The sequence below is a fragment of the Fukomys damarensis genome, unplaced genomic scaffold (assembly GCF_012274545.1).
Source record: "Fukomys damarensis isolate Sample0158 unplaced genomic scaffold, DMR_v1.0_HiC HiC_scaffold_38, whole genome shotgun sequence".
NCBI lineage: Eukaryota > Metazoa > Chordata > Mammalia > Rodentia > Bathyergidae > Fukomys > Fukomys damarensis.
Genome location: NW_022900950.1, coordinates 15,160,906 through 15,188,502, shown reverse-complemented (window position 1 = coordinate 15,188,502; position 27,597 = coordinate 15,160,906). Strand labels below are relative to the sequence as shown.

The 27,597-nt window shown below is 33.3% G+C and overlaps 1 protein-coding gene across 7 annotated transcripts in view; it reads left to right on the top strand.

Annotated features, from left to right (window-relative positions):
- Positions 1–27,597, top strand: part of Kiaa1109 (KIAA1109 ortholog) — a 213,952-nt gene that overhangs the window by 122,043 nt on the left and 64,312 nt on the right. For 6 of the 7 annotated variants that reach the window (XM_010611104.2, XM_033760040.1, XM_010611119.2 and 3 more), the window contains exons 46-52: positions 9,425–9,600; positions 12,456–13,162; positions 14,052–14,297; positions 16,596–16,689; positions 19,847–19,897; positions 22,529–22,735; positions 24,186–24,424. In XM_010611104.2, coding sequence (XP_010609406.1) covers positions 9,425–9,600; positions 12,456–13,162; positions 14,052–14,297; positions 16,596–16,689; positions 19,847–19,897; positions 22,529–22,735; positions 24,186–24,424 — 1,720 coding nt within the window. The remainder of the gene's footprint in view (positions 1–9,424; positions 9,601–12,455; positions 13,163–14,051; positions 14,298–16,595; positions 16,690–19,846; positions 19,898–22,528; positions 22,736–24,185; positions 24,425–27,597) is intronic. The other variant, XM_010611092.2, reaches the window with a different exon arrangement.

Sequence of the window (27,597 nt, the reverse complement as noted above, 5' to 3'; positions counted from 1 at the left end):
TTTTTTTTTTTTTTTTTTTTTTTTTTAGTTTGGGTGACCAGAAGGCCAGTGGGAGAGTGGGTGTGATATTGAGAAATATCTTTTTTTTTTCAGGATAAAAGAGGCTTCAATAATTTGCATACTTATAAGGAGTTAGGAAGGAATGAAAACAAACCAAAAAAAAGAAGCACAGAATAGGTAGGGAACAAAACCAGATTTGTGGAGAAATGAGATGTCATGACATTTAGAGTCATTTGTAGAGAGAGGTGCTTTAGACTTAAGAGATACTTTTTTGCTAAGAATTTTTGGAAAGGCAATAAGGACAGTATATAACTATAAAGGTAATTTTGTAAATTATTAGATTGAAATTTTCTTTTACAAAAGAAGGTAATTTGTGTTTAAAATGTTAGATATTTAAAGTTTTTCATGATTTTTTTTTTGTTCTGGCCTATACAGCAGGTTCATTTTATTTCTTAACATTAATTCAGTTTTATGTAACAACATAAATTCGTTGTTACATAAAAGATCATAAAATTCATCAATAACATGAATACTGAAAGTACATTAAAATTGTATTGTATACATTAGTTTAGCCATGTGGAAAACATAGAGCAACCTCAAAGAAAGGTAGAACTATAATATGATCCAGCAATTTCACTACTGAGTGTATATCCAAAGGACAGGAAATCACTATGTTGAACACACATCTGCATGCCCATGTTTGTTTGTTTGTTTGTTTGTTTGTTTTTTGGCACCAGGGATCGAACTCAGGTCCTTGCACTTGCAAGGCAGGCCACCGAACCACTGAGCTAAATCCCCAGCCCCTCTATGCCCATGTTTATTGTAGCACTATTAACAGTTTCCAAGAAATGTATATAACCTAACTATTAACAGAGGAATAGATGAAAAAATTATGAAATACAAAATAGAATATGAAAATCTGAAATACAGAATAGAGTAATATTGTCACAAAACGAATGAAATCTTGTCACCCATGACACTATAAGTAGATCTAGAGATCACTTTGTATAGTAAATTGAGCAAGGTATATTAAGGCAAGTACCACATGATCTCACTCATATGTAGGATTCTATCTCATTGAAATTGAAGGCAGAATGCTGATTACTAGAAGCTGAGAGTTGGGAGGGAGTAAGAGAAAGAAGGTTGAGGAAAGTTTGTCAGTTTAGAGACAGAAGAAAAGAATTCAGGTTTTCTGTTGCATAGTAGGATGGTTAAAAATAATGACAAATATTGTTTTTACATATATATATATATGTATATAAAATTTACAAAGCTAGGAAAAAGTTACAATGAAGTTTCAGCATGAAGAAGTGATAAATGTTTGAGGTGGTAGATATATTTCCACTGATTTAAACATTTCATAATATATACATTTATGAAAATATATGGTGGTACCCTATAAATATGGATTATTTTTATGTATCACTAAAAAATTTAAGGGCTGGGGATTTAGCTCAGTGGTTCTGCCACCTGCCTCACAAGTACAAGGTCCTGAGTTCAATCCCCAGTACAAAAAAAAAAGAAAGGGAAAAAATTTAAAATTTGGATAAGGTGATTTTTAAACATTTTTTTTTCATTGAGTTTATTGGTACTTTTTAGGTGTATAGTAGAGTTATAGTCTCATTGGGATCGTGATATATCTTGGTTCTTATTTTTTCCCCTTGCTCCTGCCCTCCCTTCCCTATTTACCAAGACTTTGTTTCCATTTTTACCTTTTCTCCTATTTTTTTTCCTTTCTCTTTCATTTTGCCTGCCTTTCTCCCCCTTCCCTTACTTCTTTAGTGCTTTCTTCTTGTTTTACATTATCAGTTATATAATTGGAACCTTATTAATACTTTTAGTTTTTTATACCAGAGAAACTATTTGATATTTACACAAGTGTGTCCTGTTTATTTTACTTAAGAGTATGGCCTCAATGTGCATACATTTAGGTATAAATGACTCTAGTTTCTCATTCTTTATGGCTGAGTAGTACTCCCATCTTACAGAAAACTACATCTTTATCCATTCTCCAGTTGATGGTCACTTGGGCTGTTTCCAAGTTTTAGCTTTTACAAACTGTGCTGTTATAAGTATGAGTGTACATATATCTATCTCTGTGGTATGATTTTTTTAAATTCTCTTGGAAAGATACCCAGCAGGGGAATAGCTGAGTCAAATGGGACTTCTAATCCTAGTTGTATAAGGTATCTCCGTACTGATTTCCAGAATGTTTGTACCAGTCTGTACTCCCACTGACAATGAAGAAGAGTTCCCTTTGTCCCCAAAACCCTGCCAGCATTTGTTACTGCTTGATTTCTTGATAAGCAGACATTTTTTCTGGGATGAGATGGAATCTCAGAGTTTTTTCATCTGTATCTCTCGAAAGACCAGTGATGTTGAACATTTTTTCATATATTTATTTCATACTTTTACTCCCTTGTCTGAGAAATGTCTGTTCATTTCAGATGCCCATTTTTGAATCAGGTCTATATATTTGGGGGGTCTGATTTTTTTTTTAGTTCTTTATATATTCTAGATAGTATACCTTTGTCTAAAGAACAGCTGGTAAAAGTTTTTTCCCACATTGTAGGTTGCCTCTTAGCTCTGTTGGTGGTTTCTTTTGCAGTACAGAAGCTTCTCTTGCAGTACAATACCTGGGGGTATTGATGCTTTGTGCTAGTTTCCGTAATATAGAGAATTTGATTTTTAAAGTCTTTTCCTATACCATTGTCTTTGAAAGTTCTGCCTAACTTATCTCCCAGCAAGTTTAGTGTTTCTGTTTTAATATTTTGATCGTTAATCCCCTTGGATTTTAATGTAGTTCATGTTGAAAGATAAGGAGTAGTTGAGACTGACCTGGAACTCATACTATGTAGCCGACTGATCTCGAACTCACAGTGATCCTCCTGCCTCAGCCTCCCAAGTGCTGGGATTACAAGCATGTCCCACCACACCTGGCTATAGTTGTAATCTTTGGCAAGTTGAAATCCAGTGTTTCCAACACAGTTTAATAAAGAGGCTATCTTTCCTCCAGTGAGGATAGTTGGCTCCTTTGTCAAAGGTGGGGTAGCTGAGTCCGTTTGGAGTTATTTCTGTATTTTCCAATGTATTCTACTGATCCTCAGGTCTTTTTCTTTGCCAGTACCATGCTGTTATTATCACAGTGGCTTTGTAGTATAGTTTTAAGTTGGGGATTGTGATACCTCTACCATGGCTCTGTTGCCTAGAATGGCTTTTGCTATCCTAGGTCTCTTCTGGTTCCAAATGAAGTTTTGAATTGTTTTCTCTAGTTCTGTGAACTATAACTTTGGAATTTCAATTGGGATTATGTTGAATCTGTATAGCAGTTTTGGTAGTATGGCCATTTTCACTATGTTGATTCTTCCTACCCAGGAGCAGGGGATGTCTTTCCATTTTCTTTTATCCTCTTTAATCTCTTTTTTCAGAGTGCTATAGTTTTCAGTGTAGAAGTCTTTTGCTTCCTTTGTTAGATTGGTTCCTAGATATTTCATTTTTTGGATGCTATTGTAAAAGGAATTGTTTCCCGAATTTCTAAGTGAGTCTGTTATTTGTGTACAAGAAGCCTTTTGATTTTTGAGTGTTGACCTTGTATCTAGCTACTCTGCTGAATCTGTCAGTTAAGTCTGGAAGTCTTTTGGTAGAGTTTTTTGGGTCTGCTATGTAGAGTATCATATCATCTGCAAATGATGACAGTTTAACTTCTTCCTTTCCTATCTTTATTTCTTTTATTTCTTTCTCTTGTTTAATTGCTGTGGCTGTTTCCAGAACACAGGAGTAGTGATAGTGGACATCCTTGTCTTGTTCCTGATTTTAGTGCGAAGATTTTCAGTTTTTGGCTGTTTAATATGATGTTGGCTGTTGGTTTTTCATAGATAGCCTTTATCAAGTTGAGATAAATAACCACCTATTTCAATTTTTTGCAGAGTTTTTTTATCATGAATGGGTGTTGAATTTTGTCAAATGCTTTTTCTACATCTGTTGAGATGATCATGTAGTTTTTGTCTTTGACTCTATTAATATAGTGTATTACATTTACTGATTTACGGATGTTGAACCATCCTTGCATGCCTGGAATAAATCTGACTTGGTCAGGGTGTACGATCTTTTTGATGACCCTCTGCATTTTGTTTGCAAGTATCTTATTGAGGATTTTTACATCTGTGTTCATTAGGGAGATTGGGCTATAGTTTTCTGTTTTGGTTGCGTTTTGGAATCAAAATAGAACTTGCTTCCAGGAATGAATTTGGAAGTATTGCTTCCCTTTCAATTTCATTAAAAGGTTTAGAGTAGTGGCAATAGTTCTTCTCTAAATATTTTGTAGAACTCAGCAGTGAAGCCATCCAGACCTGGGATTTTCTTTGTTCATAAATTTCTAATTACATTTTCAGTTTCACTGATTGTAATTGGCATATTTAGAATTTTTTTTATCTTCGTTCAACTTTGGTAATTCAATGTATTTAGAAATCTGTCCATTTGTTCTGTGTTTTATATTTTATTAGCATACAGGTTCTCGAAGTAGGTATTGATGATCCTCTGGATTTCTCCTGGATCTTTTGTGACTTTACCTTTTTCATTCCTAATTGCATGGATCTGATCCTTTACTTTTTTTTTTTTAACAAGGTTGGTTGAGTGTTTTTCTATTTGTTGATTTTCTTTATTCTCTCAGTCTCCATTGCACTGATTTCTGCTGTGCACTTTATAATTTCCTCCCTTGTATGAGCTTTCAGTTTGTCTTGCCCTTCTTTTTCTAGGGGCTTAAGCATTGCCATTAGGTTATTTGAGCTTACTTTGTTTTCCTAGTATGGGCATTCACTGCTATGAATGTCCCTTATAGAACTGCTTTCATTGTGCCCCATAGGTTCCTTCCTGTATGTTGTATTGGCATTATCATTAATTTGTAAAAAAAAATGTCTAATTTCTTCTTTGATTTCCTCTGTAACCCATTGGTTTTTCAGGAGAATGTTGTTCAATTTTCATGTGCTTGTGAAGGTCTTGCGGTTTCTTATGCTATTAATTTAAGGATTAATTTCACTATTCCTGATAATATACAGAGGATAACTTCAATTCTTTTGCGTTTACTTAAACATGTACTGTGAGGTTTGGAGAATGACCTATGTGGATCTGAAAAGAATGTATATTTTGTGGAGTTGAACACTCTGTAGATGTCTATTAATTCCATTTATTCAAAAGCTTGGTTCAGTTCTTGCATTTTGTTGTTGATTTCTGTCTGTATGATCTGTCATTTTGTGACAGTGCAGTATTAAGGACTTCCACTACAATTGTATCAAGGCTTATTTGGTTGTTCGTGTCCCTTTCTATTTGTTTTATATAGTTGGAGGCATTAGTACTTTGTGTATATATATCTATGATTGTCATCTTTTCCTCTTTGATTCTTTCCTGTACAAGAATGTAGTAGCCTTCTTTGTCTCTCTTAATTAGTTTTGATTTGAAATTTATTTTGTCTGCAAATAAGATATCTACCTGTGCCTTTTTCTGGGTTCCTGTCACATGGAAGCTGTTTTCCATCCTTTTACCTTCAGCCTGTGAGTTTCTTTTTGAACTAGGTGTATTTCTTGTATATGGCATATTATTGGATCTTGCTTCTTAATCCATTCTGTCAGTCTGTTTCTTTTGATTGGTGAATTGAGGCCATTAACATTGATGGTTATAGCTGATATTCATTGACATCATTGTTGTGTTATTTTTCCTGTTGTTGGATCTTTTTATTTTTCCCCCCTCTACCTTTAGTTTCTTGCCTTGCCTGATTGATTTGCTCTGTTGGGCCTCATGGTATTGTGGCCTTCATTGTCTTTTTCTAGGATATTGTTTAAAATTGTGTGGAGTGCTCCTTTGGTATTCATGAAGTTTCTCAGATGTTCTTTGTCATGTAAGTATCTTATTTCCCTATCCATTTTGAAAGAGAGTTTTGCAGGATACATCAGTCTATGTTGGAGGTTGTTTTCTTTTAGGGCTTGAAATACCTCATCCTAAGCTCTCCTTGACTTGAGGGTTTGTGTTGAAAGTCTGCTGTGATTCTGGTGGGCTTGATTTGTTTCTTTTCTCTAACTGCTTATAGTATTTTGTTCTTCCTTTGGGTTTCCAGAATCTTGATTATTATATGTCTTATGTGTAGATTTTTTTTTTTTTTGATCATGGCTAGTTGGAGTCCTATGTGCCTCGCTTATCTGTATGTCAAATTCTTTTACTGTGTTTGAGAAGTTTTCTGTCATTAATTCTGTGAACAGATTTTTTTATGTCATTTGTCTCCTGCTGTTTCATGGACTCCTATCAGACTTACATTATTCTTCTTTGTGTCATCTAGGAGTTGTTGGATTGATTTCTTATGGTCCTTCACTGTTTTTAAAAGACCTCTCTTTTCAGGTTCACTGACTACCATTTTGTCTTCTATAACTGATATTCTTTCTTCAGTTTGGGTCAGTCTGTTGTGTATACTTTCAATAGAGGTTTTTTTTTTTTTTTCTCCCAGATATCTATCTGAATCTTTTTCATGGATTCTATTTCTTTCCTATTTGGGGCATTCATGGTTTCCATTTCTTTCCTCTGCTGGGCATTCATGGCTTCTATCATGGTCCTGAACTCACGTATTTTTTTATCTGTTTCTGTTCTAGAATCTCCAATCATGTGTCTCATTGTGCTCACCATCTCTGTAGTTATCTGTGAAATTATTTGTTTTGAATTTTTTTAGAGCCTCATTGATCTGTTTTGTTATTTCCTGTGCTATGAGTTCAGGGTGTCCTGGTGGTTGATTGTCAGACTTTTCCACCTGGTTTCCCCAAGAATTTGCCCTTGGTGTGGAGGTCTGTATTTGTGTCTGCTTAAGTGTTTTCTCATTTTTATTTTTGTTGTTGGTACTCTCCTTGGTTTAATTCCTGGATTAATACTTCGGTCTTCAAGATAGAGCTGGTCTTTAGGTTTTGAGTCTCTGTTGACTCAGAGACGCTCTCATTTTCATAATACCAGCAAGCACGACTGATTAGATTAATCACCACACTTTAGCCCAAGTAAGACAGTCAGTAACACAAAAACATCAAGCACAGTTTAAAAATTAACAATTTGTGATTGTTATTATTCTGTCATCTTTCACTGAGTGAATTAAATCAAAATCAAGGACCAGCCCAAAAATTTGTTTATAGTGGATAAACTCTTCAACATAGTGACTTTACCCTTTAGTAAGGGAACTTAGAAGGATTTGGAAAGAGAGGCATAGGTAGATAGAAGGAGAAGTAGTAGGAGAAGGTTACAAGTGAAGCCAGAGAACACAGGAAGATTGCAAAAACTCTAGGAAACTGTTGAAGACAAGAGAGAAAGACTGAATGAAAGAACAAAGACAAGAGCAGAACAATTTAAGAGCAACAGGGAAGCTATATATTGTACTCACTTTCCTTTGAAACTAATGACAATTGAGAGATGGAAAAAGAAGAAATCTGAATTAGGTCAGGTACAGGAATAAACAGGGAGATAACAATGTGGGAGAGTGAGGGATTGAGTGGAGAAAAAGAAGAAAGTAAAAAGGAAGTATTTGAAGAGTGGGAAAAAATAAAATTTAAAGAGAACAAAAATTAAAAATAACTAGAAAAGGAAAAACCAATAATGGAAAAAAAATTGAAGGGCTTCCTTCTCTGCTGTCACAATTGAGGATATGGGCAGCAATGTGCAGATCTAAATCAATTAGTCTGAGCAAGCCAGCAGCAGACCCCTGAGATTCAGGCTGATTTCTGGCTGTAAGGTCCATATTGAGCTCCTTGACCTCCTGCAGGGTTAAACTCTGTAAGGTTCTACTGCAGGTTCCACCCGTTCTTCCCCTGAAGATAGTCCAGGTTCCAGTGGGAGGAGGTGATCCCTCCAACTTACCAACGATGGAGGCCAACTATGGCCTTTATTGCAGAGATCTCTTCACTTTTCCAGTGGGCTTCAATTTTCATCAAGGAGCCTGAAAGAAGCCTTCTTTCTGTTGTTCACTTCTGCTCTTATCTTCTGGAGCTCAGTGCAATGGCCTTTATGATCAGTCTCCTCTGCCTCTGCAGTGTGGATGTAGGTACCAGCACAGACAGGAGGCCCAAGCAGTCGGGGGTTGGGGGCTGCTGGGTCTACCACACAGCTCTCAATCCTCACAGGTCTGCTCTGGTTGGAGGCTCTGTGTGCTGAGGGTGGGGCGGCCTGGGTAAGGTGATTTTAAAATGTGTAAAGATTGGAGTGAATGGGAGGATGGACAGATAGTGCTGACGATCTATTTAACGTTAGGATTAATACTAAAATAGCAATGAATGCAATTATATAATTTTTCTCATTATCCTTAGCAGCTCAGGTGTAGCAGTAGAAGAGAATTAATTCATAGCAAATGTGTCGAGAAAATGAGAGGTAGAGAGGTATAATATAAAATCTAGGAAATTGCTAAAATGGAGTTTAAGTTAAAGTTGAAGGGAGCAAGAAAGACACATGACTTTGGAAATGAAGTCCTGCTGGAATTATCTGTATGGTGCATGAAGTCATTCAGCATGATAAACTGGGATGGGTAAAAAGAAAGTCAGAAATCAAAGTCCCTAATATGTATGGAAGATTAAGAGGATAGATAACATAGATGACAGATCAGGAAAAATAGAGGATGATTTAAACTTTGAAAACGGAAGAATTTTTCCATTGCTGTTGACTCAGGACACTGAAAATGTGGACTTAGGTTTCACTATGTAAATGGCACTCACCATTTATTTAGCTAGAGTTTTTATGCTTCAAGAAAAGTCACCAGGGGAGAATGTACAGAGTTTAGAAGAGGCCATGGAAGGTACTAGGTAGCAGCTGTGTTTAGTATGTGGAAGAATGAAAAGGAGCCATATAGCAAAGAATGAGCACTTACAGGAATCTAGTGTTGAACATGTGTAGTTGTTTCTGTTTGGGTAAGCTCATGGTGAGCATGAAATTCAAATAACTATACCTTTTACCAGAGTATTGTATGTCCATAAGGATGTAGGATACCTAAAGTATAAATGAGGTTTTTTCTCAAAAAATAAATGTAAGATAACCATTACAACCAAGTGACAGTATTCAATTACAGGTCAGCTATTCATAATGTGACATTTGAAATGTTTTTATAGTAACACAGGAAGTCAGTAAACTACTTTGTGAACCTACTATTTCAGTTTTAAAAAATAGAAGCACAGTCATGCCTTTTTTAAAAGTAAGAGTAGTATTATTTAAACTAATTTATAATTTTATTTTCCTTATACTTCAGACATTTAAGAGGAGTAAAGGGATCTTTGCTTTAAGCAAAACTAAGACCAATTATACAAGATCATTTTTTGCTTCACACTATGGCAACAATATGCACTGTGATGGTATGGGTAAGAGACAAGCTACAGTAAATGAACTATAAATGGAGCTAATGTGAAGGTTTAATGTCTTTCAGGTTGTTTTTAAACCTCTTCTAAGTCATACCGGGATCCAGTCACAGGATACAGTGCCACTCTGCTACCGAATGTACTTTGGAGAACACCTTTCCTTCTCAGGGACACTTGACTGCCTCAGAGCAGATATTGTGGATTCAGACACAGCTAAAGAGAGGAAAGGCAAAAGAGCGAGAAGGTGTTTTTTGCATTTCTATGTAAAATTTTGTCTAAGCATACCTGTTTGTTTTTAACTTTGCTTTTTTCTAATTTTAATGAGTAATTTTAATATTTTAATGAGAAAACAATTTCTGTTTTAAAAGACTAATATCTGCATTTTCTTATTGATAAATGAATAGCTTTTATTTAACATAGTGAGAGACCATTTTTAAGGCATCTTCTTTTTCTCATTGAGTTTATTGGTACATTTTAGGTATACAGTGCAGTACATTCAATATTGAGATCTTATACCTTTACATGACAGGTCTTGGTTCTCATTTTTTTCCCCTTGTCCCTTCCCTCCCTTCACCCTTCCTCCCCTCCCCCTTTACAAACACTTCATTTCCATTTTTTTCATAATTTTTAACTTAAATGAAAAAAATTAAGGTATCTTTTTGCTGTTAGCACATAGATGAGCATTGTCCATAGTATATCTGATGATACATACACTTAGCATTTATGTATTTGGCTTGTAGTAATGGGATATATGTGATATGGATTTTAATTTATTATTTATAATTTAGAATTTATTCCTAATTTTCTTTCTGAGTTGACTTTTCATATGTAGTATTTTATATTAGGAGCAGTATAGACATCAAAAACAAATATAAAGGAATACTAAGTGTAATGTGATGAAATTTAAGAATCAATCATCTTTTAGTGACATTTTGTATTTTCAGAGATACTTCTTTAGTTTCTTTACTGCTTGCATAGACAGTATGTCCATTGATAGACTTAACTGATCTTTGAGGAACTTGGAATTTTACTTTGAGTAGGTCTCTTTTAAGTGAATAGGTATAAGGAACTATGGTCATATTTTATGAAAAGAAAGTTTTACAGCATGCTTGGTGTCATCCTGTTTTTGTCCTTGTAATTTCTTATAAATTAAAAGGAAAGTGCATTTGCATCTAACATGTAGCTAAGTAAAATATATTTTTCACTTAAGATAGTTTATTTAAAATTTCAAAAAATTTAACTTAACAAAATTTGTTTTGGTAAAATTCCATGGAATAATGTATAGAAAATGGTGGCCTTCTTAAATTTATTTCTGATCAAAATATCTGAGGACTTTCTAATGGCAGAGCAATGCACAAATTACATTGTCTTTTCTCGTAAGTACTGGGAAAATTTTGCTTTTCATAGTAGTATGCTACCATAACAATACAAGCTGAAACTGTGAAGTGATTTTAAAGATCATTGAGAAAAAATTACTTTTTTGTGAGACATCAAAATATGTTCATCAAAAGATTAAAAATTATTTTACTCTTTATTATACATGTGGAGAAAAATGAAAACAGTAAAACTAATATTTAGTACATTCAAATATAAAATATTAAAAACATTGAGAATTAAACTTATTTCCTTGTAAAAATTTATGAAAGTATAGTTCGAGCAGTTCCTCTATCAAATAAAATACAGAATGAGCGTCTTTTCTGTGCACTGAAAAAAAAAATGTCATATTCCTTTGTAAGTAGTGATTGGTTCCAACATTTTATCCTTTGTACTTTCAACATCATGCAATATCTTCAAGTTCCATATACTATTAAATTTTTGTCAGCATTACTTCTTTTGGAATATCTTCATACTTCCTGACACAGACACTTTCTTCTGTATGTTAATAAGTTCACCTTCACTTTGCTCTTCTGGTTACATAGCTAAAGTCTCCTGATCAGTGGAAGTATTAGCATTTCCTTGGTCAGCTCTTTCTTCTCTTAACTCCATTTATGTTCACTTGATTAGACTACCAGTACTATTGTTTTTGTTTTCTTTGTTTCATCTTTGTTGTTTAATTTCCTGTTTTGAATATTCATTTTTGTAAAATGCCATGATGCCTTATCACTCAGGAAAAAGGGTGTAACACAACTACACAGCTATATGCTTTGCTGTCTGCACATACTGAGTAACAAATGATAACAAGTCTTTGAACTACTAAAAGACTTTGAAAGAAATAATTAGTCAGTAATCATCATGTACATCTGTTGTTTTTCTAGTAATTTGTGGACTGAAGAGCTTGTAGCAAGTTTGTACTTTATTCGCAGTAACTATTGGTTAAGATTTTAAATCATGGTGTTGGAAGATTGCTAAACCATAGTAACTGAAATTTATTCAAATTAGAACTACCGTATTTAGATAGCAAAATATTAATTATCCACATACTCTCCCTATTTAGGATGATATGATTAAAGCTAAACTTGAAATTTTACTTGTGCTAGATAACTTTCACATAAATATAAGCAAATTTGTATATAAATGTATCTATTTGTACACATGCATCTTCATACATAATGAGGGTGCATATAGATTATATAATATATAAATATATATATACATAATATATAACAATATAGAATATATAATCTGCATATAATAGATTTTATGTTTTCATTTTGTGTAGACTACAGTTATAGTCTAGTTATTGGCCTAATAATTGCTGTGTAAGACTGTGACAGACTTGACCTTTATCCAACCATGCTTCCCTTTTTATGTTTTGAGAAGTTCTATAAATGACTCTCTGGATATAATTCTTTGGTCTAGCCGTCTTAAAATTCCTTTTAATTTTTCTGCTATCATACCTAGGTCTAAGTGCTTACAAGGAACTCATTAACTTTTATTTTTTGGATCTCTTGTAATTGCACCTTAAAATTTTTTATTACAGCACAAAGTGGGAAAAAGAGATAAAAGAAAAAGCATAACCTACTTTATCTCTTGCTTAAAATTTATTTTAATAACTTGCACTATATTAAATCTTGGAGATTAGTTTGCTTATAAATTTACAAAGATGTGCAGTTCCAAGAAAAAAAAAAAAAAGTAAAACCTGTTCTTTTAACATTTTAGGCAAGGCCATGTGAATCTTCCTCCACTTGAGTTCAAACCAGCATTAATGTTAGAAACCTTTAGCATTAGTGCTGTGGTAATGGAAAAGTCTGTGTGCACTCCACAGAACTCTACCAGTGCCCTTTCTTTTCATGATCTCAACAAGCGCTATTATAATACCTTCCACTGCAACTTTACTATTTCCTGCCAGTCAATAAGCCAGCATGTAGATATGGCTTTGGTTCGTCTTATTCATCAGTTCAGCACAATGATAGATGATATCAAAGCGACTCAGACTGACATTAAACTTAGTAGATATACAGCTGGATCTGCTTCTCCAACACCTACCTTCAAAACTAGAAAACATCGAGATTTTCGTTCATCTGACTTCAGCCGCAGTTCTAGAGGAAGTCTTAATGGTGGTAACAGAGTAAATAACGTAAAGAATAAACGGACCAACAATGAAAATAACAAAAAGGAATCTCGAAACAAAAATTCATTGGGAAGATCTGAAAGAAGAACTTCAAAGGTGTCTAGGAAAGGTTCAAAAGATGTGGTGGATCACATGACCATTCATATGGATGACTCTGATTCAATTACTGTGTCAGAACAAAGTGAGCCTTCAGCTGAGTGCTGGCAGAATATGTATAAATTACTTAACTTCTATTCACTTATCTCTGATCCAACGGGAATATTGGAAAAATCTTCAGAAACTTTTGGACCAGCAGGTAAGAGGTATTTTTGTGATTTGAAAATTTCTGCTTAGAATAACAGTAATATTAAAAATGGCTGTAAGTTGTGCACCATATTTTCTTAATGTTACAGGTGGATAATTGAAATGCAGAGAAATTGGCAATCATCAAGGAGAAAAAATAGTAGTAGTGTTTATATGTCTTAACTTTCTTGCTTCTCTTCCTCTCTGACTCTTGCATGGGATGCTCTTTTTAAAATTTTTTATTTGTGGTATATGTTTACAATAAATGAAATTTTACATTTATTTTACAGAGTAGGTACCTGTACATAACGTATCTTGATTTTTTTGTTCCTCTTCCCCTTCCTCTGTCTATCTCTAGATCCCCTTTCCCCATTTTCATTATTATTATTTTTTAGTTCATCTTTATGACATATAATGTTTACGTTCATTGCAATTGGCACATGGACATGACACATCTTGAATCTTTTTACGTCTTCTTTCTCCCCTCCCTTAACCCTTGGTCTCTTGGACCCTCTTCCCAGTTGCAAAAGATTATCTCCCCGTTTTCCTTTCATCAGTCTTTTATTTTGCTCTTTATTTATACTTTGCATTACTCAGTGAAAGAAACCTTACAATATTTAAGCTTGTGAGTTTGATTTATTTCACTTAACATTATGTTCACCAGATATGTCTTTTTTCCTATTCTTCTTTATAGTCGAGTAGCATATTAAGGAATTTAGACAGACTGAATTTCAGGTATCTGACTCTATTAACTTTCAGTAGGAACTTGGGAATGTGTTGAAAATTTTTAAAATTATTTTGAGAAGGCTTGTTGGGAAAGTAAAGTGTAAGATGATGTTTGGAATGTCCTTCCATTTTACAGTTTTCATATTTAAAACTGTATAATTCAATTACTTATAAAGGAGTTCGGAGCCCTACAGAGCCAACCTGTAAAGTTGTGTTTGAAAATGAACAAGACAACAACAGTTTAACTAAGACACAGAGGAAACGTAGCTTGGTAACTTCTGAACCTCAGCATGTTACACTAATAGTCTTTGGGATTGGCATGGTGAACCGCACACACCTAGAGGCAGATATTGGTGGGCTAACAATGGAATCAGAATTGAAGAGGATCCATGGCAGTTTTACCCTTAAGGAAAAAATGAAAGGTATGATTTTTTTCTCTATTAGAGTCCTACTTTTCTGAAGAAAATCAGTGCCACGTACCCAAAATTTCTCATTGGTAGATGCTTTTGTTCAGAACAAGAGACTTCCCAAATTCTGAGGTTAAGTAACACCAAGGACTTTAAATGTAATTGAAGATCAGTGAATTGAGACAGCTTTGATTTCTCATGAAAATATTTGAGCACATAAACATCAAGCTTAAGGATTAAATGACCAGTGGCACTTAATCACTGTCTCTTAATGTCAACTTGTAAAATTTCTCTCATGCCTGAAAAGTTTAAGAAACAAATGAAATTTTGTGAAATATTTGCTTTTCTTTGTTACCACTGTAGAAATTTTATAATCTAGTGCTCATTTTAGTACCTCTATAAAAACCTTTCCTAGGTTAATGAAAATGTACCATTCATCTTAAGAAATATCATACAAGGTATGACATTTCATCAAATCTAGGAGACCATCAGTTTGAAGATGCACCGTTATTTTATGTTTCACACAAAAAAGAAAATAATGTTGCCATGTATGGTTAGATACCATTAATTGAAAAATGCAACCAGGTTTCAGAGATGCTGAAACAAAAACTTTTAGGATTAGTGGCTATAGAAGTATGAAAATAAACTGTAGGGATTCCCTTGCAGCAATCAATGACTCCATAGTATCAGTGTCTACTTCTTTTGGTCATGAAAAGAATGACAGATTCTATTACATGAGAAAAGGAAATTATGAATCACCATGTATTTTTATTGGTTAATGTTATAGTTGCCATACTGTATAGAAGAGATAAGTAAAAGTTATTTTGAAACTATTTTGCAGTATATACCCTTCTTTAACTATTTTGTTCTTTTCCTTGAACATTTTTACTCAAAAGCTAATTTTAAATTACATATCATTTACTGCTAAACTCCCTGAAGAAATTATTTGTATTGTTTATAAATTAGTTTTGGGTGGTGTGTGTGTGTGTGTGTGTGTGTGTGTGTGTGCTTGTGCGTGTGTTTTGTTTTGTTGCAGTACTGGGTATTGAACCCAGGACCTTCACACAGAGTTATATTCCCAGTGTTGATTAGTTTGTTTCATTTTCCTCATTTTTTATTTTCAGAAAGAGTCTATTTTGCTAAATTATCCAATCTGGACTCAAACTTGGGATCCTCTTTCCTCAGCGCCAGCCCCTCAAAGTGCTGGAATTATAGATGGGTGCCCCATTTGGCTCATAAATGGTTAGGAAAAATAGAGAGCTGGGGTTAAAGGTCAGTCGTAGAACACTTGGCTAGCATATGTGAGCCTGTAGGTTTAATCCTTAGCAAAACACAAAAGAAAAAAAAAAAAGAAAAAATCCAAACCTCAACTCTGCTTAGAAATATTGGCAAAGGACATATTACACAAAAAATTCAGATGATTGACATAAAAAATTGTTCAGCTTCACTAGTTGAAGAAGTTACTAGTTTTTCATATGTTGCTTTAGTCAAGAATTAAGTATAATACCCAATTCTAAATAAATATATTGATTTAACTTTTCTAAAGTGAATTTAACAGTATTCATCAGTAATCTTTAAACCACATTTATCCTTTGACTCAGCAATTCCACATCTACAAATCTGTTTATGAAAAGTCAGAATTGTATATGAAAAGTAGTTATCAACTCAAAAAATTCAGCCAAATACTTGACATTAAGAATTGGTTATTTATATAGGTATTTGACTATAATTTACTCATTAAAATTATTTTATAAAATTTATTAATATGAAAAAGTGCTAAATGAAATAATTAGGAAAAATATCTGTGATTTCATTTGATCTTGTAAATAATAAAAATATTTACATCTTCCATTAAAACACAGAAGTTATATGGAATGAGAGTGATAGTTTAGTTACTTTTTGTTATTTTTTTTGCTTTTCCAAGTTTTCTTCCCTGAATATTACTTGTAAGACCAAAAATGCTATTGAGCTATTTAATCCCCGTAGTCTATTTTATTATATTAATGATATATTTAAAATTACTTATTCCAATTTTGACATGTACTATGTATTTATATTTGACTCAAAGAAATTAAAAATGTAAAGAAATATTCTTTTTTGCGGGGGGCGTGGTACTGGGGATTGAACTTGGGTCCTTGCGCTTGCAAGGCAGGCCACCGAACCGCTGAGCTAAATCCCTGGCCCTTGAAATATTCTTAAGGTAATTCAAAAATAATTACTTCTTGACAAGATAAGTGAACACAAATAATATGAAATTTCAATATTAGAGGCAATTACATTCCAGAATTCAAACAATTTTTTCTCTTATTTAAGATGTTTTACATCAGAAGATGACTGAAACATGTGCCACAGCTTATATTGGTGGGGTTAATATTGTATTACTTGAAGGGATTACGCCAAATATACAGTAAGTATGTCAATTTCTGTTATTTTCTTATACTTGTTTGTCATAGATTTATAGAAAAAGTTCTTTGAACTGCAAGCTGAATTTTGGGGTTTATACACAATGTTTGCAGACACTGAGATTCTATCATTAAGAATATTCCCTAGTGAAATAACTTTAGAGCAATGCTTGTTTTCCTCTCTAAAATTGGATTTACTCCCAGAATCCAACCCTAGCAACAAATGGTAAAAACCTGACTCCCTCTATACCATAAGATTGTCTTATGTCAGGAAAAATTATCTTAGTATAAATTTTAGTTTGACATATAAGATGAAAATATCCATGTATTTCAAATGGTTAATTTTGAAATTATAGGCAAAGAATATATTCTATTTCTCTCAATTTCATATTAAATAATATCTTAATTTTATGTTAATAATAATTATTCATAATGGATTTTAAAAGTTTCTCTTGCCATCTTTATATTTAATGAGTTTAGCAATAAAGCCTATGAATTCTTTCTAATAATATAGTTAAGGCTTTTTTAGAGTATATCATATGCTTTTATTTTGACTTTCTCTTTTTCATTTTAATTTCAGTTTTTCATCTGTTCAAAATTGATCTATTAATGGGTACCTTACTACCTTATATTTAGAACACTAATTTGTTACTGATATGTGTAGCCATTTGACTTGTTGGTATACCTTTATTTTTAACTTACTTTCAGTGGGACAATTTCATGTTGTAATTACAAGATGTGTTGATAATTTAGGTCAGATTTTAAGAATTTGTTATTCCTTAATATTTTAACTGATGTGCTACTGTATTATTGTCCAGCAATATATTCATTTTGCTAAATAATAACTAAATTGAAGATGTTTCCATACTATAAAAATTAATAGTCACAGATTAACTAAGAATAATCAGTTGCAAACCTAGTTGTATTTTAAAAATTTGGGAAAATATGATTGCTCTCTTGGGGGGAAAATTTCCTGAAATAGAGTTTTAAAAGTGCAATATTGCTTTCTGGTCTGAATTTTAGTTTATCTACTATCTAGAATATATACAGAACTTTAAAAAATCATACCTCCCAAATTTAAAGACCCAGTCCAAAAATGGGCATCTGAAATGAACAGACATTTCTCAGGCAAAGAAGTAGGAATAGCACATAAACATATGAAAAAATTGTCAGCATCACTGGTCATTTGAGAGATGCAGATGAAAACAACGCTGGAATTCCACCTCACTCTGATATGAAGTCAACCAATAACAAATGCTGGTGGGGCTGTGGGGAAAAAGGAACCCTTCTCCACTGTTGGTGGGAGTGTAGAACAACCAATAAAATGCTGGTGGGGCTGTGGGGAAAAAGGAACCCTTCTCCACTGTTGGTGGGAGTGTAGACTGGTTCAACCTCTGTGGAGATCAGTATGGAGATACCTCAAAGAACTAGGACTAGAGGTCCCATTTGACCCATCTATTCCCCTGCTGGGTATCTTTTCAAGAGAATTTAAAGAATCATACCACAGTGATACATGTGCACCTATGTTCCTAGTGGCTCAGTTTGTAATAGCTAAAACTTGGAAACAGCCCCAGTTGCCCCCCAACTGGATAAAGAAAATGTGTTTGTTTTTTTAATAAATAAGTACTACTCAGCCATAAAGAATGAGAAATTGGAGACATTCATAGCTAAATGGATACACATTGGGGAAATACTCAAGTGAAATAAATAGGACAGTTTCTCTGTGTGAGAAATTGAAAGTATATATAAGGATCAAAATGTATAATAGAGAACGTGAAAGAGTAAGAAAAGGGGCAAATGGGGAGGGGTAGGGGAAAGGAAAAAAGAATTAAATTAAAATGAGAAAATGGAAACAAAATCTTTGTAAATAGAGAGGGGTGGAGGGGTTGAAGGGAGGGCAGGAGAATGGGGAAAATAATAAAAATGAAGATGTATTATGTAAAGGTATAAATCTCCTGTGATGAATGTCATTCTACTATATACCTAAAATGTACCAAAAAATTAATTTTTAAAGATCACTAACTCTTGAGAGTCATTAATTCTCAAGACTTTCTGTATGTTATCTCAGGATTAGTTTGAACTTCAAGACAGTATCAAAGGCAGTGTATTTTACGATACGTGCCTGGGGTCCAGATCACATTTTCTAAGCTGTCTTCAAGAAAGGGCAGGATGGGTTCGGGATTTAGATCAGTGGCACTGTGCCTGCCTTGAGAGTGCAAGGTCCTAAGTTTGATCCCTAGTACTGAAAAGGAGGGAGGCAGGAAATTCTAATGGTTATGAGAGATGAGATCTTTCTCCATTGATTCAACATGGAATGATTATAATATGAAATGATGTTATGAAATGATTATAATATTTTGAAGGGCCTACTGAGGTCAGGAGCTTTACATCAATTATATTATTTCATCCTCTCTGAAGTCCTGTGAACTGTGATGTTTTTGTCTCTGCTTTATAGAATAAATTGATATTCAGAAAGATAGAAACATTTGCCTAAAATATTTAAAATCGTAGTTAGAAGAGTTGCTTGAACCTGTACTCCTTTTACCTTGACGTGATGCTTCTGCAGAGTCATCACAGTCTGTAGATTCTATGATTTATTCATTAACTCTCAATTTAAATAACCATGGTTACTTTAACCTATTCAGAAAATAAGCCAAATTTATTTAGATGCTCAACTTGTATTTGTATTCTCTTGGATCTCTTAATCTCTGTAATTATATTTTTAAGGGCATCAAACAATCTATCAATTTAAATCCTTAATATTCCAAAGCATGGGTTTTTAAAAGATGAAAATGGAATAAAAATGGTTTAAGAGGTACACTGAAGGAATTTTTTTTTTGTTAAGTTGATTGGTACATTTTAGGTATACAGTACAGTTACACTCATCGTTGGGATCTTGTACCTTTACATAATCCATCTTGGTTTTTAATTTTACCCTATTGCCCTACCCTCCTTTCACCCCCTGCACCCTTCGCTATCTACAAAAACTTTGTTACCATTTTTTCCTTTTCTCATATTTTTCCTTTTCCCTGAAGGAAAACCTTAAGAGCAGGGATTTAGAAAATTTTCCTCATAATTGGTCATGTTGTAACTAATTTATGTATGACTGTTTATTTTGCTTCCCTTTGGTTTTCCTGCTTTCTCTTGAATCTTCATCTATAGACTGGAGGATTTTCCTACATCTCCTACAAGTACAGCCAAACAAGAGTTTCTGTATGTCATATACTCTTTTTTTTGTGGCTTTGTGATTAATATAATTTTGTATAGTTTTAAAGATAAATATTTAAATTATCTTCATAGCTGTGAAGAATGCTATTTTATAGCTTTACTATAGACACTTATAAGGGCTGGGGATTTAGCTCAGTGGCACTGTGCCTGCCTCACAAGTGCATGGTCCTGTGTTTGATCTCTGGTACTGGAAAGAAAAAATATAGACACTTATTTATATTGAAGCTTATGATATTTGAACAAATATCAGGAAAGTCTACCTTTTTGGTAATTCATACCTTTCTTTGTTCTTTCTAACAGGCTATAACACTGCAATGTGTTGCTTGTGGGTTTTTTAGATGTATAATTGTTAAAATTTCAATTATCACATGTGTTTGCTAAAATTTAATGATAATAGCTAAAGATTTTTCACTTTGCTAGAGTTTTTACTAATTACACATTATTAATATTAAGAAATCATCTGTATACTTTCAGCTTTATAATTCTGTTTTTAAGATGATAAGAGTTCATTACCCTATTGACAGATTTTATCTATGATCTTTACTTTTATTCACTGAATTTCTGAATAAATAGCAAAAAAAAAAAATCAAAACAAACCATGTTAGCTCTGGTTCACTCCTACTCAGTGATCATTAGCTTATATATTATGTGCTGGAAATTGGGTTAGGCTCCAGGTATACAACAGTAAGAAAATGAGAGCTCGTCTTTGTGGTGATATGACTTGTAGGCCACTCCTCTCGGCTAAGAAAGGTAAATTTCTAAGATGTAGTGACCAAATGGGAAAAAATTCCAGTGATTTTTTTGTAGTTACTAATAGCATATGATCATTATAACTCACATCTATATTTAAGAGAATTTTTCAGGCAAAATAGAATTGAAATAGGCAACATAGGTCAAGTTGTATAAATTAGTCTGCTCCCTCTCCCTACCTTTAAATTTTGGGGATGTCAAATAGGTAGGATAGGAGTGGAATGAGAGGTAGAGATGATGATTGGTATAGGGCCATCATATTATCCAACTCCAAGAGACGCCATTTGAAGTGAGGATATCATTTGTGTAGATTACAGTATATGGGGCTCTCTTGTGTCATGCAAAACAGATCTCCTGAATTCCTTTACATCAGAATATACCAGTAGTATCTATAGTATGAGAGCAACTATCCTGATCAGTGTCATTTGAGTTTTGGCATATAATTGAGAATCCAATATTACATACATGCTTTTACTATCAAAGTAAGATTGTTATATTTCTACTGTTACAAATCTAAACAGTGAGTACTCGTAGCTTGCATTTTCTGTCTTTCATTTTCAGTTTATATTTCTCACTAAGTGGTAAAGAAATGAGAAAAGTTTAGTTCAAAATGATCGAAGCTACTAGTCCTTTTTCTTTCTTTCTTTCTTTTTTTTCTGGTATTGGGGATTGAACTCAGGACCTTGTGCTTGTGAGGCAGGTGTGGTGCCACTGAGCTAACTCCCCTGCCCAAGGTTACTAGTCTTAATTAAGATTTAATAAGCTTTGCCTGGCGTGGTGGCACACACCTATAATCCCAGCACTTGGGAGGCTGAGGCAGGAGGATCGCTGTGAGTTGGAGACCAGCCTGAGCTACATAGTGAGTTCCAGGTCAGTCTCAACTACATAGTGAGAATCTGTCTCAAAAAACAAAAAACAAAACAAAACAAAAAGATTTAAAGAGTGGCACTTCCTAAAGTCCATCAACATAATGGTCCTATACCAATCAAACTGAACCAGAAACTAGAGGATACGCTTGTCCAAACTGTGCCTGAAAAAAAAAGATGAGAGGAAGCCTGAACTAAGGAATTAAATAGTTTATATGCTGAAATATGAGTTATCTATGCACAATTTTATTATAATTTTTAACAGTTTTCCCCTAGTCTAACCCATATAATATGTTGTATGTATGTAAAATGACAGAAAGAAGTGGTCAGAATGTCTCTAATGACTATAAAAACTTGTAGCTTACTAGAAAATGCCTGATGTATGCATGAAAAGTTCATGACAAATGTTTAAGAAGACTAGTTAAAGGATTCATTGACAGTTACACTCTTACTTCACAAAGTTCGCCTGGATCCACCGTGAAACTAAGACCACTTCGTACTTTACTTCCTGAAGCCGTACTGTAGGGCTTTTTAAAGCAAGCCGGTCTGCCTTTAATTTTTTCTATTATTCTAGATTGTTAGAGTAGTTCTTTTGACTCTTGGATTAGAGTTTAAGAAGTATAGTGAGTATTTTTAATAGTATCTCCCTTAGTGTTTACACAGATCCCTTAAATTAGTTGGAGGAGAAAAAGAGAGTTTTGAATGGGAGAAAATGTAGAATTTTATGTGTCTGTGTATGTAAGTAATAATATGTCAGTGCTCGTGCTTTTACTTATATGTGAGCATAAATTTTTCTATAAATTCTTCCTATTAGAGAAATAGTGTATCATTCAATGTAGTAGAAAATATATGTATTACAATAGTTTAGAAAACATTTAGTATTTAACATATGAAATATCTTTTTAGCTCATTGAATGGTTTGAGTATCTCCTGGTCTCAATACTTTTTCATATTTTTTTCTCTATTTGACTGTTTTCATGGTCTTCCTTTTTATTGATAGAACTGTAGTGAAATGTAGTATTGCCAAGTCCCAAGCTCTCTACAGTGCCCAGAGAGGATTGAAGACAAATAATGCTGCTGTGTTCAAAGTAGGAGCTATCAGCATCAACATTCCTCAGCACCCTGCTACATTACATAGCATGATGGTTCGAAGTTCTCACCAACTATCCAAACAAATCTCAGACCTCATTAGACAGCCTTCTACAGCGTGAGTTCTCTTGTTTGCATTCTGTGATTCCTTAGATACTTTTTCCCCTCTTTGGTATCAGAGATCAGACATGGGACCTTATGCTTGTGAGACTGGAGGCAGTCCTTACAATACTTTAAGATATTTTTTGCTGTGTTGAAAAAGTTTGGAGGAAAATAAAAGGTCATTTGTAAATATTGACCATAGTGGACAGTGGGAAGCAGAGACTAATCAGACAAGATGATGGGAGAATCTTCTTGAATATTCTTAGTGTGTCAGAAATACAGCTTTCAGGGTTCCATGTTGCATAAATAAAGCTTAAGTGATCCTAGAAATTTATGGGCATTATAGAAAAATCTAATAAAAAGAAAATTGGTGGATACTAGAACTATCAATTCTTGTTTATTTTGAGTTCATTGAAATTTATGATGATGTGAATTTTATTAGTGGTCTTGACAATCTGTGTCTCATGCATGGTATGTTTTTTTATTGAAATTATTTTATGTGATTCAAGACTGGATTTAATGCCATATAAATATTTCCAAGTGCAGTTAATCAGACCTTTGCACATGAACTTTTATTCCCTTAGGATCACAGCCACTCTTCATGGCATCTGCCATGAAGGTGTTAATGAGCCTTATTCCTGGTCTCCAAAAGCTCTACCTAATAAAAATTTACCTAAAATGTAAAATATTTGTCCTTTGCCATAGTCTGTAAAGTAAAAAACAATTGGTTTATCTTTTGATGGTGTCTTAAAACTGTTTTTTTCAATAGTTTTATCTAGATCTTTAATTCTTGTGTAATAATTATAGCTGAAGTTGATTAGTAAAAATTTAGATACAGTTCTCCTATGAATAGAACATAGAATCCAGAATGTCTTCATAAATCTTCACATCTCACTTACTCTTAATTTTAATTGTTATTAATCTTAATTTTTTTAATTATAATATATTGTCAATGAGATGTAGTAGTTAAAAGTCATAATCTGACATCAGATTGGTTGAGTTCAAATCTTAGCTTTACTACTTTCTAGCTGCTTTTTCATTTGCACAGTGGAGGGTTTGGGAGATGAAACAAAACACTAGGATCAATACCTGTCATTCAAATAACTTATTGTTGATACGGGTATTATTATTATTACTAAATGATGGCAGCAGTAATAGTATTACTAAATGATGGGGGTAGTATTAATGGTATTACAATTTACAGAGTAATAGAGTACATAATGGTTAAATCATAGAATTTGGAATCAGAAACATCTTCAGTTTAAATTCCAGTGTTATACTAATGACATGATCACCTTGGGAGAGTATAACTTTCTAGATTATACATTGTTGTTACTGTTTGTCTGCTTTTCTGTATCATTTTTCAATGACTTTTTCACTGAGAAATACAATTGTTTCATTTATTAAAATGGTACCTGTTATATTTTACAATATATTTAAAAAATTATTACCCATTTGGTTTATAGCCCACAGCCTGTGAAAGAAGATATTGCAACACCGCTACCTTCTGAGAAAACCCCAACAAGTGTTAATCAAACTCCTGTTGAAACAAATGAATTTCCTCAGCTACCAGAAGGCCTAGAGAAGAAGCCTATTGTTCTTAAATTCAGTGCCATGTTGGATGGTATAGCCATTGGAGCAGCACTTTTGCCATCTCTGAAAGCAGAATACAAGATGGGAAGAATGAGAAGTCATGGAATGACAGGTAGCTTTACATTTTTAATTTAACCTCTTAAAATTCATTATTTTCTGAGAAATTAGTAATTTTTAATGAAAGATAAATTTTGTTTTATAAATATGTAAAAATCTAAAAGAATTTTATCACAAACTTAAAGTTATTTAATGGTAGTCTTCAGTCTACTGAAATGTATTTCATGCCCTCTTGAATGGTCAAGGTGCATCCTGCTTTGAACGTTTCAAAATTATTCAATTTTTGGTCCGGGGATTTAGCTCAGTGGTTCTGCCGCCTGCCTCGCAAAGCATAAGGTCCTGAATTTGATCCCTGGTACCAAAAATAAAAATAAAAATAATTCAATTATTGAAGCCATTTTTCCAATTTAAATATAAGTTGAGTAATTGAAACTAGGACCTATTTTTATAGTCTGAATAACCTGGTTTATTGTCTATTCCCACATCATGAAGACATTTTTTATTTTTTCCAAAATAGCTTGAGTTTTGCTACTCATACTTAAGTTTAATATATCTGAAATTTATTATTTTAAAATTTGGTGTCAAATAATATTCATATCCACTTATCTTTGCATTATTTATTAACTAATCATTTTTTGGTGATACATAATCTAAGAATTAATCGCATATTAAGTGTTTTTATACATTGGAGTCTTTTCTGAGTTTTCTGTTTCACAGGCCAGTTTGCACCAGTTATGAATGATTGCCTAACTTTTCCACTTAGAGTAGTTTTTCTAGTTTTTGGTTCTTTGCTCTTCTTTGTACATTTTAGAATCAGTTTGGTGAAGTACCTAAAAAAAACCCTTTTGGCTAATGATAGAAATTTAATAACTTGATTTATTCATTTAGGAAGAATTAACCACTATATAGTTTTTAACCTTTCGGTTCCCAAATAAGTCTATTTCTGTCTCTTTATGTCTTCTTTAATGTTTTTCTGTAAAGTTTTAAATTTTTGTACCAATTTTCAGGAACATATATTTAGATACTTTGAAACTTTGTGTTCTTGTTATAATTATTACAAATGTTATTTTGTACAAAATGGCATTTTTCTGAACTATTTGTATAAATGTGTGTGACACTTGTATGTTAATCTTATGCTTAGTGACCATTAAACAAGTACATTATTACTAATAAGATGTAGATATTTTTGGAGCTTTCTCTGTAGAAAGTCATATTTTTCAGATAATATACTTGTGTTTCTTCTTTTCCACCTTTTATTTCCTTTTCTTGCTTTATTGTACTTGCCTCGTCTTACTCTTTGTTAAGGAAATCTACATTTCACCAATGAGTCTGTTTTTTAATGTAGATTTTTGTTAAGCTTCCTTATCAAGTTAAGAAATGTATTTTACTAACATGCTAAGAGTTCTGGGAAGAATAAAAAATTGGTGAATATAACCAGACATTTTATTGTGTATCTATTGAAATGAAAATATTTTCCCATTTATCCTGTGAACATGATATATTACATCAATTTTATTTTTTGTTTTGTTTTGTTTTGTTTTGTTTGGTACTGGAGCTCAAACTCGGGACCTTGTGCTTTTGAGGCAGGCATTAGAACCACTGAGCTAAATCCCCAGCCCTATTGCATCAATTTTAGAACACTAATGTACGTATGAAGAAATGCATACATATGTATTTACACACATGTGTGAATATACAGTGGTAACTTGGTTCAGAAGTGTCTGGCATTTTTGCAAGCTCTGCATCGGGTGACAAACATAACCACGGCCATCTTTCTCACACAAACATAAACATGGCTATCTTTCCAAGATCGTAGAACAAATTAAGTTCATGAGCTGAAGTACTCCTGTATATGTATTTCTAGCCCTAGCATTTTGAATTTTGTTTATTAATAGTTATTTTACCAGTAGATATAGACCCTTATATTACCAGAACGAAAGAATTGTCAAATGAGTTTCCAAATTTTGCAGAGTCAGAAGTCTTAGGCTTTCAAATATCAGAGGCCAATGTTAATAATAAGTTAGACTTATTTTGGTCATTTATTCATGGTACCACTGAAATACAAGTGTTAAAATAGAAGCAGCAAGTCAAAAGTCAGATAAACAGTTTAGAACCAGAAAGATGGAAATATTTAAAAGCAGAATAAACATATTGTCAAATATCCTGACATGTAAGAACCTGCAATTCTTGAAATTAAAGAAAAAAACAGCCAGGGATTTAGCTCAGTGGTTCTGCGACCTGCCTCAGAAGCTCAGGAACCTGAGTTTGATCCCCAGTACCAAGAAAGAAAGGGGTGGGGGAGGAAGAAAGGAAGGAAGGATGGAAAGAAAGAAGGAAGGAAGCAAAACAGCTATAGAATGACACTGTAGTAGTGATAAAGGATGAGCAGTAACTGAGGCTGAGGATTACTTCAGTCTTGATGTTTTTATTTGATGATGTTAGAGATGGAGGTAGAGGTAGACAGTTCCCACCTCTTGCAACTTGCAAGTGGTAGTCAATGAGTGCCATTTGCAGTAGTGAATAAGAGAAGATCGAGGCAGCTGGATTTTTCCAGAATTTTAATCTGCCATTGGTGAGTGGACATGAAGATTATTGTATAGTGCATATAGTAAATGTGATCTATAGCAGATGTCCCTGAATTAGTATTTTGAAAAAAGAGAATTGTTTCTGCTCAGGTGAGAGATCTAGTAATATATAATTGTATATGAAAGTAAAATGGGCTGTTACTGATATTTGTAGACAATTGAATATCAGATTTTTCTGGTTTGAGAAAGAATGTGCATATCTTACATATGTAATGGGAAGCAGTAGATCTTGATTTTAATAAGGTTTCTACTCTTTCATGTCTTTATAAACAGAGAAATGTGGGCTGAATAAGGATACAGGTTATAAATTTCTATTGTTTGAACGACTATGTTCCAGGTAGTCAATTTAAGCATTTAAGGAAAAATTAACATACTCATTTGGTATATATAGTTCCATTAATAATTGTTAAGGTCAAGAATACATGTGTTTGTATAACTTTATACTTTAAGAATATTTTCCATGAATTTGATTGATTTGAATATTTTTTATTACTTCTTTCCACGTTGATTCAGGATCAGGAAACACTTTGTTAACTATTAATGTTCTTTGAATAAAGCACTGTATAGATTTGGATTTTTTTTAACTAGGACTAAGTTTTCTTGTTATAACTCTCTTCTATAATAATGACAATTTCTTTTTGTT